The following is a 19,852-nucleotide window of genomic DNA, read 5'->3' as shown; positions in this document are numbered from 1 at the left end:
TTAATTCACACTGAAGCCACACTACAATGGTAGTGGAGGAAGTGGTTGTTAGGATGCTTATCAAGTGCCATTCACCCAAGTAAATGATTTGTGTTTTGTATATGATGAAAAGGTCTTGGAGCATTTTGGATGCACACTCAGTGACCACTTTATTAGTTACACTAGTACACCTGCTCAATAATGTAAATATCTAATTAGCCAATCATGTGGCAACAACTCAATACATAAAACCATGCAGACACGGTCAAGAGGTTCAGTTGGTTGTTCAGACCAAACATCTGAATAGGGAAGAAATGTGATCTAAGTGACTTTGACTGTGGAATGATTGTTGGTGCCAGATAGGGTTGTTTGGGTATCTCAGAATCTTATGATCTCTTGGTATTTTCACGCATTACAGTCTCCAGAACCGACAGAAAATGGTGTGAAAAGCATCCAGTAAGCAACACTTCTGTTGGAGAAAATGCCTTGATAATAACAGGTTAGAGGAGAATGGTCAGACTGGTTCGAGCTGACAGGAAGGTTGCAGAAACTCCAATAACCATGTTTTACAACAGTGGTGCGCAGAGGAACATCTCTGAATGCAGAACACGTCAAACCTTGAAGCAGTTAGGCTACAGCAGCAGAAGACCACGAAATACACTCAGTGGCCACTTTATTACGTACAGGAGGTACTTCATGAAGTGGTCACTGAGTGTCGGTCACTTGCCACATGGTGACTCACAGACTCCAATCACTTTTATATCTGTGCTGTTTATTTCTTTGGTCCAGTATTTGGCCAATGGTGATTATGGAGACTTGGTGAAGGTATGACCATTAAACATCAAGGGTCAGTTATTACAATCTCCCTTGTTGGAGATGGTTATTGCCGGACACTTCTGTGGCATGAATGCTTTTTGCCACTTATTAGTTTGTACCGAAATCTTGTCTGGGTCTTACTGCATACAGGTATGGGCTGCTTCATTTGCTGAGGTGTTGCAAATAGAGCTGAACACTTAGCAATCATCAGTGAACATTCCCACATCTGACCTGAAGGAAGGAAGGTGTTTTTTGAAGCAGCTGACAATGGTTGGCCCAAGGGCACTGCCCTTAGAAAGTCCTGCAGTGATGTCCTGGGACTGAGGTCATTGGTCTGCAACAACCACAGCTATTTATCATTCTGAGATTAATGACCACAGCCAATATAGTGTTTTCTTTATGTGCTTCGACTTCAGTTTTATCTGGGCCTCTTATTTTGATAATCTAAAACAGTGAGTCCCAGCTTGCTTCTGCAGTTCAGCTCTGTGATGAGGTCTCTTGGACTTAAACCATTCACTAGGTTTCTCGTCCAGTTAGTTAACCACTGGCAGTCATCTTGTCCTTTTTATTTACTGGGAACTTCTCTGACCTCCCACGAGCATTTGCATGAAAAATTTACTGTGATAACATATTGGACTGTACCGTAACATACTGTGTTTTTAGGTTCTGTCTGAACGGACCAATACAGAGGCTTGGGCTTGTGCAAACCTCATTCAACTCTTCAAAGAAGAAAACACCATTCCATTTATTGCTCGTTATCGAAAGGAACTTACCAATAACATGGATGCTGATACTCTACGAGAAGTTCAACAAACATTTGAAGAACTGACGTGAGTACTACAAAAAAAAATTATGTTATTTTCTGTAAAATTTTATAAGTCTTGTTTTCTATCTATGGGAAGTTTCTTATTTTATCTAGAGATCCAGAATGGTAACAGGCCCTTGCCTTCCAAGCCTACGCCACCCAACTACCCATGTGACCAATTAACCTATCTATCTGTACATCTCTCAAATGTGGCAGGAAACCAGAGCACCCAGAGGAAACTCACACGATCATGGGGAGAAATGTACAAACTCCTTAAAATGTACAAACTCCTTACACACAACGGCAGAATTGAACCCTGGTCGCTAGTTTTGTAATAGCTTTAAGCCAGCTGCTACTCTATCATACTGCCCTTAAAATCTATAGAGATATTATTTATTATCACAGATTATTATTAAAGAGCTTCCAGATAGAAAACATATACCTGGGTTAGTAAATTTGCTGATGACACAATGGTTGGGGATGTTGTGGATAGTGTGGAGGGCTGTCAGAGGTTACAGCGGGACACTGATAGGACGCAAAACTGGGCTGAGAAGTGGCAGATGGTGTTCAACCCAGATAAGTGTGAGGTGGTTCATTTTGTTAAGTCAAATATGATGGCAGAATATAGTATTAATGGTAAGACTCTTGGCAGTGTGGAGGATCAGAGGGATCTTGGGGTCTGAGTCCATAGGACACTCAAAGCTGCTGCACAGGTTGACTCTGTGGTTAAGAAGGCATACAGTGCATTGACCTTCATCAATTGTGGGATTGAGTTTAAGAGCCGAGAGGTAATGTTGCAAATATATAAGACCCTGTTCAGACCCCAGTTGGAGTACTGTGCTCAGTTCTGGTTGCCTCACTACAAGAAGGATGTGGAAACCATAGAAAGGGTGCAGAAGAGATTTACAAGGATGTTGCCTGTATTGGGGAGCATGCCTTATGAGAACAAGTTGAGTGAACTCTGTCTTTTCTCCTTGGAGTGATGGAGGATGAGAGGTGACCTGATAGAGGTGGACAAAATGATAAGAAGCTTTGATAGTGTGGATAGTTAGAGGCTTTTTCCCAGGGCCGAAATGGCTAGCACGAGAAGGCACAGTTTTAAGGTGCTTGGAAGTAGGTACAGAGGAGATGTCAGGGATAAGTTTTTTATGCAGAGTGCGTGGAATGGGCTGCTGGCGATGGTGGTGGAGGCAGATATGATAGGGTCTTTAAAGAGACTCCTGGATAGGTACATGCAGCTTCGAAAAATAGAGGGCTATCAGTAACCCTAGGTAATTTCTAAGGTAAGCACATGTTTAGCGCAGCTTTGTTGGCTGAAGGGTCTGTATTGTGCTGTAAGTTTTCTATGTTTCTATATATTAGGTTACATTTTTCTGTTAAAGTGAACAAACGAGGAACAATACTGTTTCAGCCGAGGCTTGGATCCATCTTCAGTGTATACCTTGTATTATAAGTTCTGCCTTCCCTACTTGTTCAGGTGGTAAGTTGTACAAAGCCATCACTTTGGATCCAATTTTTTTCTCAGGCCACCTCATCCTTGTGCAGTTCATCTGTGCCTTAAGTTAATGACTGCTTTGCTAAGGAAGCTATATCCTTTCTGTTTACCGACTCTCAGATTGGCGCAAGTGACTTTCTATGCAGACTACATTATAATAACTAAGCACTTCGTGGTATTTTAATAATCTTCTTCAGTAGTTGTTAGATAGGGAGAGTATTATTTTTTGTTTTACCACATTGGTCTTTTGCCAATGCAGATTGAAATTCTTCAACGTTTAAGAGTTTTCACATTCATGACAATTCTCACGTACTCCACGGGCAAAGTATGTTTGCTTGATGTCACTTGTTAGGAGGAAATTAATTAGACCACACTTACTATAAATTATTGCAAACCTCATTTCATATTGGTCTTTATTTTGCTTCCTTTAGGCTTGTCATTAAGAAAGCTCACTCAGCTATACAGAAAATAGCAAAACAAGATAAACTTACACCTTCCATAAAAACGACATTGTTGAACTGCAGGACAGTTGAAGAAATCGAACATGTGGTTAGTAGAAAAATTCCTTTTTTAATTTCACATTTGAAAACAAATTAATTTAATGATCTTGAAGGAAGTAAAAAGAAGTAATGGGAATATAATTTATTTGCTTATGATGTGAGCAAATGTCATACTTATAGTGTGTAAAATATGAAGTATTTTCTTATGAGCTTTGTAAATGTAACAACAAATAAAAATCCAGGTAGATAATCCATGTTGCAGATTACCGTCACTGTAAAATTGGGCCTTGGAAAATGAAGGAAAGTCATGCATATGAAGATCGTTCACTGGGTTTTCGCTACATTAGTTACACCCACTGAAAGCCCAAAGCTCAAATCAAACTGACCGGCAGTTAACGTAGGCCATTGCTGCCTGTCAGCTGTTTGTAACTGCTTATCTCAGACTTCTATACACACTTGGCCAACTGTGGAAGACCACAATGACTTGCAAGCCAGATGGTAGCATGCATGACCTCCAAGTCTGAACTAGTTTTGCCATTGTCTAGCAGCTGATTTCTTGCATACTGGGGAGAGGGACTAGATGGACCATAAGTCAGCGCTGGCTAGCTGGTAGATAGATTGGTGATCCTATTCACTTGAATGGTTGCCCTGGGTAATAGGTAGATGTAGGTAATATTTTATTTGAATTTTGTTTGTGTTTTACATTTTCTTTTTATTCAAATCTATTTGAATTATATTTACAACCACTTCATAACTTCAGCAGTGAACCTGCTTGGTACAAATAAGTAAAAACCTCAGTTTCTAGAAATCTGAAATTAAGTAAGAAAATGCTGTGACACTCATCAGGTCAGACAGCATGCAGGAAAGAGAAACATTCCACTTCAGCTTCCGTATCTAAAAATGCTAAGTGTAGACAGGCAGACATGGTGGTGCACAATTTGTCTCTATTGAAAATTGTGAATGTCCTATGGGGTATGACAGGAATAAAACTTATTTTAATCAGCCTTTTTTTTTACACTTGCCTTAGATTAACATTAGTTGCATAACACTCACTTCTAACAACATAAATATGCACTGGTACAGAAACTGAGTTTTGTTTCCGAACCCATGAAGTCTGATATGCCTGAAAGGCATATTCTCATTTCATTGATCATTGGTATCAATTCCGTTTATTGCTCCTGACAATTTCTCCAGGAATTGAATCTGATTCTCTTGTCCCTCATTAGCAACTTTTGTAATATTTTATCCCAGTACCTTGCTTTCTACATTACAATATAATTTGCATTACTTCCTTGACTATTTTAATTTTAAGTAGTTGATCATTATACTTAATTGAGTTTAATTAAACACACACAAAATGCTGGAGGAACTGAATAGGCCAGGCAGCATCTGTGGAAAAGGGTAAACAGTTGGTGTTTTGGGCTGAGACCATTTGTCAGGACTGATTAACTTACTGTTTGAACTTGATTAAGGTTCACTTCAAACTCCGCTACTGCCACCGGTAAAGGAAACCGGGTCAAGTTATCTGACTTGCACAAAAAGAGCCAATCTTCCAAGCAGAGAGAGAGAAGTTGTTGACATTTTGGGCAAATAACTTCAGACAAGAACAAGGAAAATGTAGAAATGAATCATGTTTTAAGTTGCAGAGAGAGGGTGGAAAGAATCATGGGGAAAGTCTGTGATAGCGTAGAGAGAATGAATATCAAAAGTAGCATTGGAACCTGTTGAGAGAGGATGGTAAAGACTATTGAGCTAAGCAAATGATAAAGTTAGTGAGGTTGAAGTAGTAGAGAAGTGAATCTGAAATTATCAGAGAAAGGGAGAAATAGAAGCTGAATCCTGGAAATGTGAAATACAAGGCTGTAGTGATCATAGCATTGAACTCATTGTTAGTCCAAAAAGTAATATGTGTACTTTTCAGTGCAGGAAGTACTAGTCAGAGAGGGACTAATTTAGCAAATTAATGTGGACATGAAACTGGAAGTTTGGGGTTACCCTGGCTCTTTAATAGAGTGGTCACCCAGTCTTTGTTTAATTTCATCATTGTAGAGAAGACCATAGGAGGAGCACTGAATATAGTGTTTCAAACTGAAAGGAATTCAAGTAAGTTGGTGTTTCACCTGGAAAGTGTTCATGTCCCTGGATGGTAAAGGAAGGTGAAAAGGAGAAAGAGGAACCACGTAGTCTCTTCTAGTTCCCCTGCAGTTTGTTTCAATTACTTTCTCCTGGTTCCCATCTGTCACAGAAATACCTTTATTCTCCTTAACCCTCATCCCGTCTCCTGTCATCTTTTCTGGCAACTTGTTTATTTTAAACTTTTCACAGTTTTGATGAAGGCTCATCGATCTGAAATGTTCAATCTTTTTTTAGATTCTGTCTGATTTGAAAATTCCCAGCAATTTCTATTTTATTGAGTTCCCTATTTATGTTTGATATTGCAAAATGGAGTACAATGAAATTATTATAATTTTCACACTTGGTAAACTGTTATCTTTGTCTAAATATTTCCTTGACTGTTTTCAGTTTGCTCCTTATAAAAGTGGAAGCACAAAGACTAAAGCTCAGAAGGCCCGTCAACTTGGCCTAGAACCTGCAGCAAATCTATTGATTGAATGTCCGGGAAGATTTAACCTAAACAATTATATAAAATCGAATGTAGAAGGTAAGTTGTCAACTTCAGATTCAGGTTTTATTGTACTTTATTTTATCCTCCTTGTGGGTCAGTAGAAGAAAATGTGAAAGGTCACAGAATTAATTGTCTAACAGTCTTATTTCAGTGTTCTTACTTTTGTCACTGAAGCAGATAAGTCATTTGTATTTAACTATGTAAATACTGTTATATGATGAAATCATTTTAATATACTGGATGATTTCCCTCAAAGTGTAGCATGTCAAGAAAATGTACCTTTCATGCAGTGATGGGATAATTAGATTAGGTGCAGTATTTTAAAGTATCATTTAACTCCTTGATTTTTATTCATGTTAATGATGAGATAAAAAATTTCAGAGGTAGTGTGGAATAGGTGAAAAAATTGGAGCATGGTAATTTATGTACTTCAAACTGAAATTACAGGGCCAATTTCCAACATGGGTGCAGAAAAGTTAATTATCACATGGGAAATGCAACACAAAGAAACAAAAAAAAAAAAGATCTGAATGGATTTATGCTGTTAAATGTAGTGTATTTTTGTGCAGCTGGTATAAGTCTCGGATTTAACTGCAAGGTAGACTGTTACATTGTCGCAGGGAGGCCTTGATGCATTATTAGTTTGATTTTAATAAAAAAAATTCAGTTCCTACAAATTCTTTTTGCTTGTCCTTAATTTGTCACTTGGCTTCCACATGTTTTTCTTAGATGAGATTAATATAATTCCTAAGAGAATTATTGGAATCTTAAGAATTATAGTATTTAAAGAGCAGTGTCTACTTCCCATGATTGAGGACTAAATTGCTTCATTCACTTAATTGTTATTTTTGAAATCTTGTTTTGGTTGCTAAATTGCCTACATAACTAATACATACAAGATAAAATATATATGAAAGAATTTCAGGGAATTTGAGAGATAGTGTAAGGTGCAGTTCTAGTACAGTTCCTTTTACATTGTTTATTCCACATTTTTATTAAATATTAAAGATGTTTCCCATTGCTCATCAGTTGGGAATTCTAAATAGGTTGTTGTTTTTGTAATTTCAAATGTCCTACATTTCCATTCCCAACAAAAAGATGATACTGTTTACTCCCTGTCCTGTCCAGCTTGTGAATGCCCAACTTGTGTGTAGCCCATTCACATGAATGAGTGTTAGGCTGACTGGTGGAATGGATTTACTAGCTGCAGAGATGTTACAGGCATCTTTTGCCATCTGAGAACTGAGTTCAGAGTTGCATTTCTGACTTGAGAACTGTTCAGGCTACAAACAGTTCACAGGAATGGAACCCTGCTGGAACCTGGGGAGCACCTGTAATTCTTGAGGAAATCTGTCTTAGAGACTAAGCTGGCTCTATGTTCTTTCTCTTTCCTGTCTTGGATGCAGAATGATGTCATCTGTATGCAATCTGTGGGATTTAGCAAACAGTTGTTACCAAACTTAAAGTAGTTATTCCAATTTGAAAATTTCTCAAAAAATTGCAAATTAGGAAGTAATGAAAATATGATAAACTAAGATATCAAACTATATTAAAAAGATAAAATTCTGGACTTGATAGGACACCGAGGAAACTATTTATATACATACAACTTTCAAAGCCAAGGATGTTGGAATTATGTCATGATTATGCTATGTTAAAACACACTTAATTCATCACAGCTAATTGTATCAAATTATATTGCAGTTGTCATTACATCCACAGATGGTAATATTACATCAGAGTTTATGTTACAGCTTTTTTTTGTTTTGATTGTATCTGAAAATTGCAGTAGCATATGGATCAAAAGAAACTTCGGAATAGTTCTGTTTAGATCACGGGTGGGCAACCTTAAGCACAAATGATTTTCTAGCATGTGTTATTCATTAATTTGAGGCAAAACATAACTAGATGTATTTAAGTGGATAATTCCCATATTTCAAGTTTTTTTATGGCATTTATCTAGCCCACTGCCCGCTCATTCATATGCAATCCAACCCACAGAGGCAAAGAGGTTGCCGACCCCGGTTTAGATACATGCATGCAATCACTAAACTGAGTGTAAAAGTAAACTTTAAAAGTGGTTTTAAGAAATACCATATTCTGTCTTCAGTTACATCCAGTTTATGTAATTGCACCTTTAGGATGAGGTGATTTACTTTTTCTTAGGTGTATGATCATAATTCTTTGGCAACATCTAACCTGAAGGCTGCAGATTGAATGAGATCACAATTTTTTGAGCATTCAGAGAATTAAGGGCTATGGTACAGTGCAGGTTTGTGTTATAATTCTGACACAGGAGTTCCCAAACTTTTTTATGCCATGGACTCCTGCCATTAACCGAGGAGTCCGTGGACCCCAGGTTGGGAAAACCTGTTCCATTGAGATCTTGATGAATCAAAGAGGATGTTTGATAGACTGTGTGCCCCTGCTTTCTTTAATTTATTGAGTTTTTATGTTACCACTGTTGACAAAACTGAGGTTTTAATTTTGTGGATAAGTGATTTTGGTGTCTATTTTAAATTCATTAAATTTTTATATGTAGTTGCTCTTGAGGTGCTTTAGGGGGCAATCTATGACAACAAATCCAGTTCATGCACTGAATAAAAGTAGGTCGTTTTAAGTATGATATGACATTTTATAGGAAAATACGAGGGGAATATTTGTGTTGCTGATAGACTAGCACACAACTAAGGACAAAAGTTTTTATCTATTTATGAAACATTAAGGAAGTAATCATAGTTTCCTCAAGGGGAAATCTTTACTGACGAATCTGTTGGAATTCTTTGAGGAAATAACAGATAGGATGGACTCTGCATTCTCCTCACAACTCAATTCCACTCATTTTTCTATAGTAGGCACACTTAGAGCCATTGGTTCAGTTCCTCATCCAAATCATTGACATGCAGTCCTGTGCAAAAGTCTTAGGTTCCTATATATAACTACTAGAGTGCTTAAGCCTTTTGCAGAATACTGTATTTGTCAATGTGGAGTAGAGAGCGAGTTTGTAAATCTGGCGGGAACAAAGAATGTTGGGAATGGTTATACTGGGGCATCATGGGAAGGGAGTGGGGCAGGTGGCAGAGGGGGAGTGTCAGGGCTGGGGGTGGCGTGGATGCAGGCACACCAGCCCTGAGACAACAGGCAAGTTAATTTGATTCCAAACAATTGGTTTATTGATCATTACAGAATATCTCTCTGGTGCTTCTGCTCCCTCCTCTCTTCACCCCCCCGCCCCACTTTTCCCATCCATGGTTCCCCTCCCCCTGCCCTCTTCCCACCCTCAGTCCACAATAGAGAGCTATATCAGAATAATCACTCCCATGTTATGAAATCTGTTTTTTTGTTTTGTGGCAGCTGTACAGGGCAACACATAAAATTACTACAGTACAGTGCAAAAGTCTGAGGCACACTAGCTATATATATATGTGCCTAAGACTTTTCCATAGTACTGTATATTCTGAATATTTGGGCTGCAACATTGGCTCCTGCAGAAGCCCACTTGTCACTGCTTGCCAGCCCAAGTACTTGAAGTTTGCACACTAAACCCCCTTCACCACTATATCAAAGGTGTGAAAATCAAAATATACCATATTCCTCCTTGTGTTATAGCCTCAAAAAACTTGAGTAGAATTGTTGAACATAATTTCCCTTTGTCTCTCCTATTTTTTCAAACAGTTAAGTTTTATTTATCATAACGCCATAACGATGAGGGCATTCTGCCATTGAGTCTGCTCTGCCATTCCATCATGGCTGATTTATTATGCCTTTTAATCAGTTCTTCTGCCTTCTACCCATAATTATCCTCTGACCTGCATAAACTATTCCATCACCTATAAAATCTAGCCACTTTCCAGTCAGCTTTGAGTGTGTATATTGGCTGTATGTTATACTGTAGATGGCACTGCTGGTGAGCCTTCTGCAATGTTGACTGTTTATGCCTCTGGTTGAATAATTATCTGAGCTCAAAGTAAGTTGATTATCAACGTACATAGAATACAACACTGAAGGTGTTCCCTCAGATTCATGTTCTTGCAGGCACAATCCAAAATAAAGTATAACCATATTAAAATCACTGAAAGACCACACCAACTTGCCATCCAACCGTGTGCAAAAGACAACAAACCCTGCAAAAATAAATAAATGATAAATAAATAAGGCACGAGAAGAACAAGTGTCATTTGGTGAAGAGGAAGATTAAAGGAATGAAAATGAACCTCAAAGGATGCTTAAAATGTTTGCTTGAATATTTCCAGGCCTTTCAAGTATGACAGAAATAGCGACAGGAATACAACACATTTTAGCAGATATGATGTCTAAAGACAGGGATACATTGGACCATATCCGGAGACTGTAAGTATTCACAAACCTTCATACAATCATTGGATGATTTGTGCACTAGGTAAAGAAAACGTAGCAATTAATGAAGCGAAAAGTCTTTCATAAATGAAAAGCAAGTTGGTATAGTAATACAGTTTGGTATTTTACAATTGTCACGTGTACCAAGATACACTGAAAAGCTTGACTTCCATACTGTTTATACTAATAATATTGTACAGTGCATTAAGTTAGAATAAGGTACAGAGTAACAATGCAGAATAAAGTGTAAAACTACTAGTTAGTGACTACAAGTCAAGATTGTTGACATTATCAAATCCTTTGTTAAATTATATACATTTCAAAGAGATCTTTTCTCATTTTAAGTTACAGTGATAGGAGGTCTCATCAACCCTGTCTCTTCTCGAATGACAGATCCACAAAGTCGTGCCTTCTGAATCTGTTTTGGATGCAGTGTCATATAAGACCATAAGACATAGGAGCAGAATTAAGCCATTTGGCCCATCGAGTCTGCTCTGCCATTCCATCGCTGATTTATTATTCCTCTCAATCCCATTCACCATCCTTCTCTTTGTAACCTTTGACATCCTAACCAATCAAGAACCTGTCAACCTCTGCTTTAAGTATATTCAGTGACTTGGCCTCCATAGCCATCTATGGCAATGAATTCCACAAATTCACAGCCCTTCTCATTTCTTCCTCATCTCTGTTTTAAATGGAGGTGCCTCTATTCTGAAGCTGTGCGCTCAGGTCCTAGAATCACTCAGTACAGGAAGCACCCACCCCTCATCTGCTCTTTTTTAAGCTGTTCAATATTTGACAGGTTTCAATGAGATCTCTCCTCATTCTTCTAAACTGTAGCGAATACAGGCCCAAAGCCATCAAACACTCGTCATTACGCCATATGCTAACCCTTTCATTCCTGGAATCATTCATGTGAACCTCCTCTGGACTTCCCCAATGGTAGCACATCTTTTCATAGATAAGGGGCACAAAACTGATCACAATACTCCCAAGTGCAGTCTGACCAATACCTGATAAAGCCTCAGTATTACATTCCTGCTGTTATATTCTAGTCCTTTCGAAATGACGTGAACATTGCATTTATAGTCATAGTCATACTTTATTGATCCCGGGGGAAATTGGTTTTCGTTACAGTTGCACCATAAATAATAAATAGTAATAGAACCATAATAGTTAAATAGTAATATGTAAATTATGCCAGTAAATTATGAAATAAGTCCAGGACCAGCCTATTTTCCTTCCTTACCGACAGCACAACCTGCAAGATGACCTTTAGAGAATCCTGCACAAGGACTCTCAAGTCCCTCTGCATCTCTGATTATTGAATTTTCTCCCTGTTTAGAAAATAGTTTATGCAGTTATATTTTCTCCCAAAGTGCATAACGATATACTTCCCTACACTACATTCCATCTGCCACTTCTTTGCCCGTTATCCCATTCTGTCTTGGTCATTCTGCAGAGTTCTGGCTTCTTCAACGCTACCTGCCGCTCCACCTACGTTCCTGTCGTCCACAAACTTGGCCACAAAGCCATCAATTCTTTCATCCAAATTATTGAAATGTAGACCAGAAGTCCCTAAGATATAGGAGCAGGATACCATGAAACGAAGTGGTTCTAACACTGAACCTACTAGTCACCGGCAGCCAACTGCAAAAGGTGCCCTTTATTCCTACTCTGCCTCCTGCCAGTCAGCCAATTGTCTGTGGGCTTTTATCCTGTTAAGCAGCTATATGTGTGGCACCTTGTTAAAGGCCTTGTGAAAATCCAAGTAAACAATATCCACTGATTCTCCTTCATCTATCCTGCCTGTTATTTCCTCGAAGAATCCCAACAGATCTGTCTGGCAAGATTTCCATTTAAGGAAAAAATGCTGACTTTGGCATATTTTATCATGTGCCTCCATGTACCCTGAAACGTCATCCTTAATAATGGACTCTGACATCTTCTCAACCACTGAACAACTTGCCTATAATTTGCAATTGTCCACTCTTCCAGAACCATTCCAGAATCTAGAGATTCTTGAAAGATCATAATAATGCCTCCACAATCTCTTCATCTATCTCTTTGAGAACCCGGGGTGTAGTCTGTCTGGTTCAGGTGACTTATCTGCCTTCCTACTGACAGTGTTCTCCACGATGAAGACCGATGCGAGATACTTAATAAGTTCACCCACCATAACTTTGTCTGCCATTACTATCTATCCTGCGTCATTTTCCCGCAGTCAGATATCCAATATCTCCTCGCTTTTACTCCTTATATATCTGAAAAATCTTTTAGTATCCTTTTTTTTTATATCATTAGCCAGTTTACTTTCGCATTTCATCTTTTCTCTCCTTTTGGCTTTTTTACTTACCTTCTGTTAGTTTTAAAATGTTTCCCAATCCTTGAACTTCCTACTAATTTTTGCTATATTATATGCCCTCTCTTTTGTTTTTATGGTGTCTTTGACTTCCCTTGTCAGCCAAGGTTACTTATTTTCCCTTTAGGATACTTCTTCATTTTTGTGGTGTATCTATCCTGGGACTTCCAAATTGCCCCCAGAAACTCCAGACATTGCTGTTCTGCTGTCATCCCTGCTAAAGTCCCCTTCCAATTAACTTTAGTCGGCTCCCTCCCCCTTTAAAACACTGGGGACTTGATCTGAGACATCCCTAACCCTGGCATTTAAGAGGCAACATTCCATCCAGGTGTCTTTCATGTCCACAGAATCTTTGGTTTGCTCCTCTAGCTATGGTATCCTCTATCACTCCTGCACTCCTCTCCCCCCCACGCCCCTAAAACTTCCCTTCTGAACCAAAGAGCCAGACTCATTGCTCTGGTCACTACAGATTTCCCCAGTAGGTCATTTCCCCCTCCAACAATATCCAAAGTGATATACTTGTATTGAGGGGAAAGGCCAGAGAGGTATTCAGCTTTGGCTGCATATTCCCTTTCCCTCTCCTGACAGTCACCCAGACACCTGCATCCTGCAGCTTGGGGGTCTCTATTTTAGCTACAGCTTGATGCATTTTGTGCAGATATAGTTTCCAGGAAGACGAGATCTTCCAGAGTTCCCACATCTCTCTGGGGAAAAAAAAATACCACTAACTCAGGACCCATTCTCAGTGCAGTAGCAATGTACTGATAGACAACAAAAAAGAAGAGAAAAAAGTTATGTGTAACAAACTTAGCACCTCCACTTGAGCTTGCCAAAGCCTCTCACTCTTAACATGAGTCCACTCCAACAATGGTGGTTCCACCTTCACCTCCCCTTTTATTGTCTCAAGAGGAACTCACTCCTGATGAAACTTGTTCTTTTCAAATAGCTCCCACCTTACAATGAGGTCACTCTCTTTCTCTTCTTCGCTGCTTCAATTTGTGACTTACTCTTGACAAGACTTGTTCTTTTCAAATGGCTCTTGCCTTGAAATGATGTCCCTCTCACTCGATACTTCAAATTATGGCTAAAGATAGCCTAGCAGCATTTACTCTTGGAGTTTGTGTAACTATGCACATCACTTGTATGAAGAATTAGTTATTTTGAACAGATGTAGTTTGTGTAAATTAGTATTATCATCTTTCTAAAGGCTTTAGTCTGGGTGGTTTTCATAAGATCTTAGAGATGGCAGCAGCTCTGAAATAACATACTAAGTGATTGAAATGTGGAAACCTGGGTTCTAGGATATTCAATCTTAGAGACGAAGTATGTCATGGTACTATTCATGTCATTCTGAATCACTAAACACAGATTTATCTATCACTTCAGCTGGTGTTCTTTACCTATGACAGTCCAGTTCCTTAATGCATATTGTGATTCAGTACAAGTCAGCAGTGGAGACCATAGCAATAAAAATATAAAATGCTGGATACGCTCAGAGAGGCAATTAAAATCAGTGGAAAGAAACAAGAGTTAATGTTTCCGATCAAACACCGTTCATCAGAAACAGCTTAATGATTATCTCCGGTCAAAACAATTTTAGCTGGTTGAGCGAGGGAGATGCTTGCTGTTTGCTTATGTGTTTTGTTTGCTGCAATTAAACCCTCTCATGAACATAGCATTTTTAATGTAGTATTCAAAATAAAAGAAAACTAGATTAGCAATCCCTTTCTGAGTCTTTTCAATTTGGTTTTGTTTGCATTGTTCCATACTATTCATTTATTCTGGCTGTCCGATATTGTGAAGTTAGCAAGAGAGAAATCATATTCCAAAAAAAGATACTTATTTCAAACTATTGAATGGATTAAAATCAAAAGTGTTTAAAGTATACAGACAGCAGTTTAGCAGAGAGAAAGAGATTTAACTAACCTTTTAGGCCATTTATCCTTCAGAATTGGAGAATAAGTTCTGAGTTATAGATTCTTGAATGAGTCCAATTGTTTTCACTTTTGTTACTCAGAACCGTATAGTATGGAAAGAAGCTCATCAGCCCCCTCTGTCCATTCAAGCCATCCAGTACCTATATATACCGGTCTCATTTTCTGGTCCTCAGCCTGCAGCATCTTTTGCGGGGGTATTTCAAAGTTCAAAGTAAAATTATTATCCAAGAACATGTATGTCACTATATACAACATGAGATTCATTTTCTTGTGGGTAATCACAGCAAATACATGAAACATGATAGAACCAATGAAAGATCACACCCAGCAGGATGGACAGACAATCATACTGTGCAAATACGAAAAGAAAAAAAAGAAATAATAATAAATAAGAAATGTTGAAAACATGAGATGAAGAGTCCCTGAATATGAGTCCATAGTTTTTGATAATAGTTTAGTGATGGGGCAAATGAAGTTGAGCAAAGTTATTCTGTCTGGTTCAAGAGCCTGATGGTTGGGGGGTTAATAACTGTTCCTGTACCTGGTGAGTGTGGGTCCTGAAGCTCCATTACCTCCTTCCTGATGGTAACAGTGAGAAGAGAGCATGTCCTGAATGGTGGAGGTCCTTGACAGATGCTGCTTTCCTGTGACAGGCCTCTGTGTAGATGTGTTCAATTGCAGGGTGGGCTTTACCTGGGATGGATTGGGCTGCATTCACTACATTGTGTAAGCATTTCCATTCAAGGGCATTGGTGTTTCCATACCAAGCCATGATTGCAACCAGTCAATATGCTCTACACTGCTCATCTGTGGCAATTGGTCAAAGTTTTAGGTGACATGCCGAATCTTCACAAACTTCTAAGAAAGTAGAGACACTGCCATGCTTTCTTTTTTGTAATTGCTGGGCCCAGGACAGATTCTCTGAAATTATAACACTGAAGAATTTAAATGTGGTGACCTCCCCACCTCTGATTTCCCGATGAGGTCTGTCTCCGGGTTCTTCCTGCTGAAGTCAATAATTAACCCCTTGGTCTTGCTGACAGTGAGAAAGAAAGAGGTTGTTGTGGCACCACTCAGCCAGATTTTCAATCTCCCTCCTAAATGCTGATCAGTCACCACCTTTGGTCATCAGCAAACTTAAATCTGGCATTGGACCTGTGCTTAGCCTCAGAACACTGAAGGCCGCTAGTCTTCTAGGTCGTGCCCTTGGGATATCGGAAAATGGCTGCACAACCAAAGCTGGAGTATAGCTGTAGGTCAGGGTCTTCAACAGAACCCCATTCCCCTCGAAAACAAAGACATTAAAACTAGAAATTAAGTTGTTTTCGCAGATGAGCTCGAAGAAGTCGCTGTCAAGCACCATTGTAGCTCTGCCCCCAAGTATCAAGGGAAATGAGTCAGATTGAAACATCAAGCCTGAGTGTTGAACTTGGAGATCCAGTGCAAATAATTGCCAGTCCTCTTGTGCCTATTAATTTATAATTAGTTTATTGTTGTCTTATGTGTCAAGATACAGTGGAAAAATATTGCATTCTATCCAACTAAATTATTTCATACATAACTACATCAAGATAGTACTAAAGGAAAAATAGCAATGTAGAATATAAAGTTACTGAGAACGTCTAGTGCAGGTCAACAATTAAGGTGCAAGGGCAATGACAAGGTAAATTGAGAGATCGAGGATTTATCTTTGCTATACAAGGTAGATTGAGACATCAAGAGATCTGCATCAGGTTAATTGGAGTGGGTTACACTTGCATTTTATTATATTATTCTTAATGCTTTAAGTGCCTAATTGGGAAGCTGTTGCATTTGTTTGGTGTGTGAAATGTGAAGAAATGGAAGGAAAGTTTTTCTTCAGCAGTTCAGTTTCTCGACTGTGACGGCATGTCAGCAATCTACTTCACATTTCTGGCAGAGCTGCTCTTCGACTTGAGCATTCTGCCTAAAACGTCAGTTTTATTTTTAAGTCGGTTTATTTTATCATGTGTTGGTTTTATTTTCTTTTGAAAAATAACTGAACCATTAGCCACAAAAAAAACATGAACTGAAAACAACATTAAGCATATTTTTTAACTCAAAGCCCAAGGGGTACGGGCTCTTTTCAAGGGGAAAACTCTGATAAAGGGAGATGATCTAAGGGAAGAATTAATGTTTACTTGAACTGACACATACTCTTTTCATCAGGTGTCAGGAGGGAAGCTATGCCTAACAGACATATTTTTCACAGCACATGTTGCTTTTAGCATTAAAACTCCCAACTACAAATCTCAGCTGCATTTATTTATTTTCTGTGCATTAATGCACTTTTACTACATTGTAGTTTATGGCAGATGGAGTTTAATGCAGATAAATGTGAGGTGGTGCAGTTTAGGAGTACTAATGAAGCTAGGATATACAATCTGAGTGGTGGGTTCAAAGGAGTATTAAGCAGCAGAGGTATCTTTGTATAATTTTAAATATCTTTGAAGATATCAGCACAGGTACATAATGTGGTTAGAAAGGTACATGGCATACTGGGTGTGATTAGTCAGAACATTGAACACAAGAACAGGGAGGTATGCTCAAACCTTATAACACATTACTCAGACCACACATGGAGTACTGAGTGCATTCCAGGTCACTTTACTATTGGAAAGTTGCAAAGGTACTGGAGAGGGTGCAGAGGAGATTCACCAGAATGTTGCCTGGGATGAAGCATTTCAGACTTGAAGGGAAACTGGATAGACTAGACTGCTTTTCCTATAGTGGAGGATGTTAAGAGGTATATCGAATAATGAAGGATATAGATAGGGAAGACTGCATGAAACATTTACCCGTGTCAGAGCTCGATAAAACTTGAGGGCAGAGACTTATGGTAGGGGGTAAGAGATTTAGAGAAGATCTGAGAAGAACCTTTTTCACCCAGAGATTAGACTGAAATAGACTGCCCGAGACTTGTGGAAGTAGAGTTGCAGACAGCATTCAAGAAATGTCCAGGCCAGTGGTTCCCAGATTTTATTTGATGACCGCCTCCTTGGCTACCACACCACTCTCTGGCTATTACATAAAAACTATAAAGAATTTTGATTTATGATGCACAGTGAAAGAAAATAGGAACTGCAAATTCAAAGCAGTGACAAATAATTGGAAAAATGATTCAAATCTATTTAAATCTAATAAAATTATTTCTTTCATTACAGTAAAAATTATTTTCATCAACAATTTTTGAGTGTACATTAATAGTCCCAACTATTTATGTCTTCATTGCTTTTTCCCTTTCAATGAAATGGATGAGCTTGATACAGTGATATCAGCTTCTCAACGTCAAGCTGAATGTCACTCAGAAGAAATTTCTGATCCCCACATTCAGTATTTTGCAGTCTGTTTTGTAGCCTTGAAAGAAGTTGCGCTGAAATAGTGCTCACTAAATATGATATTGGAAAGACAATAAAGGACGTCTTGACCTTTTTCCACAGTGCCGGATAACTTTCTGCAAACAGAAGTCTTGATATGATTTTTTTTGAGTCTCTGCTTCAGCTCAGTCTTTTTGCAGTGAGATCAGTTCTTCCTCCATCCTTCCCGTTAATTCCTCATTACGTGTTCAGAAATGGATTTATCCAATCTAGTTTTGATTGAAAGAAGATCCTGAAATTTCTCTGACATGTCTTTATGCAGCTCATCCAGATGGACACAGTATAATTGAAGATCATTATCTGGTATTCTTTCTTTTCCAACTCAGAGAGGTCCAGAAATTGGAAAAGGTCGAGATGGCAAACGTTGCACTTTAAATAAGGTTAACTTGGACAGAAATGTAGAGATGACTGATAATATTCACTTTATTTCCTTGCAATTAAAGATCGATTTGCACTAAACTTTGCAAATAATTCTGGCAAACAAGCAATGTCAATACTCTTGCGTTGATTATCGAATGAAGCCTTTGAGTCCTTAAAGAATTTTTTCACTGTTTCAAAAAGCTCTTAAAAGTGTCTCGGGTAGTTTCCTTTTGAGAGCTATCTGACTTTTGTGTGCAACAGCGACCATTCAAACTGTTCATCATTCCCAATAGAAAGCACTCGTAATAGTCGAGAATTGAGAGCTGGGACTTGATTTTATTTACTGCCATGATAACAGTATTTAATGACTTGTGCAACCAATCACTTGGTCTTTTGAGACAAGATATTGTCTATGAATTATACAGTATGTTAAGTAAGTATGTTGGGTACGGCTTTCTTTTGAGAAAGTAGTAACGCCATGGTGCTGTCCTTTCATTGATGGTACCCTGTTGCACAAACAAGAATGTTGGTGAGCAGAATGTCCTTCTCTTTGAAAATTTGCTCAACAACTTGAAGTATTGACTGCTCCTTCGTATCTGTATCGAGTTCCTTTGCAAATAACAACACTTGATGAACCACACTTTCATCTTTCATGAAACAAATATAACCAAGAAGCGAAGACTCCCTGCCTGGCAGAGTTACTCATCCAACTGCAGAGCAAATTCTGTTGTTCTAAGTATGTTGAACAATGTGTATTCCACATTCCCAGACATTTCATCGATTTGTCTTTGAGCAGAGTTGTTGCTGGGCAAAGTCGCTTTAATTTTTGTACTAGCTAACACTCTGCTACAGTAGTGAATGGCAATAATGTGCGGGCCAGGCCCAGAAATAGCATGATTTCTTCAGTGCAGATTTCTCATGATATGCCAAATACAGAAGTGACACATTGCTGTACAACAACTATAATGCACTTCATGCTAAGTTTAAGAGAACGGTGGGTTAGTAGGAGATGAGGTGATTTTGTGATCATTAATTATGAGAAATTGAAGATCAGGTGATTATAAGTAATTTAAGCCCGTAATCCCTTTGCTGCCCTGCTTGCTACCGAGTGCTCCTCCTCCCCCCCCCACCACTACTCCCTTATCTTTATCTCCCCCTTAGACAGATACAACATAGTATATCTTTTAGCTAGTTTGTAAGTCCAGATAAAATTAGTTTTAT

At 38.6% G+C, this 19,852-nt stretch overlaps 1 protein-coding gene across 3 annotated transcripts in view; it reads left to right on the top strand.

Moving 5' to 3' along the window:
- The window catches only part of srbd1 (S1 RNA binding domain 1), a 307,185-nt gene that overhangs the window by 17,718 nt on the left and 269,615 nt on the right, over nt 1-19,852 (top strand). For all 3 annotated transcript variants that reach the window (XM_072264996.1, XM_072264995.1, XM_072264997.1), the window contains exons 6-9: nt 1,459-1,625; nt 3,527-3,644; nt 6,119-6,257; nt 10,475-10,571. In XM_072264996.1, coding sequence (XP_072121097.1) covers nt 1,459-1,625; nt 3,527-3,644; nt 6,119-6,257; nt 10,475-10,571 — 521 coding nt within the window. The remainder of the gene's footprint in view (nt 1-1,458; nt 1,626-3,526; nt 3,645-6,118; nt 6,258-10,474; nt 10,572-19,852) is intronic.

The sequence above is a fragment of the Mobula birostris genome, chromosome 8 (genome assembly GCF_030028105.1).
Source record: "Mobula birostris isolate sMobBir1 chromosome 8, sMobBir1.hap1, whole genome shotgun sequence".
Taxonomy (NCBI): domain Eukaryota; kingdom Metazoa; phylum Chordata; class Chondrichthyes; order Myliobatiformes; family Myliobatidae; genus Mobula; species Mobula birostris.
This window is presented reverse-complemented; position numbering and strand designations above follow the sequence as displayed.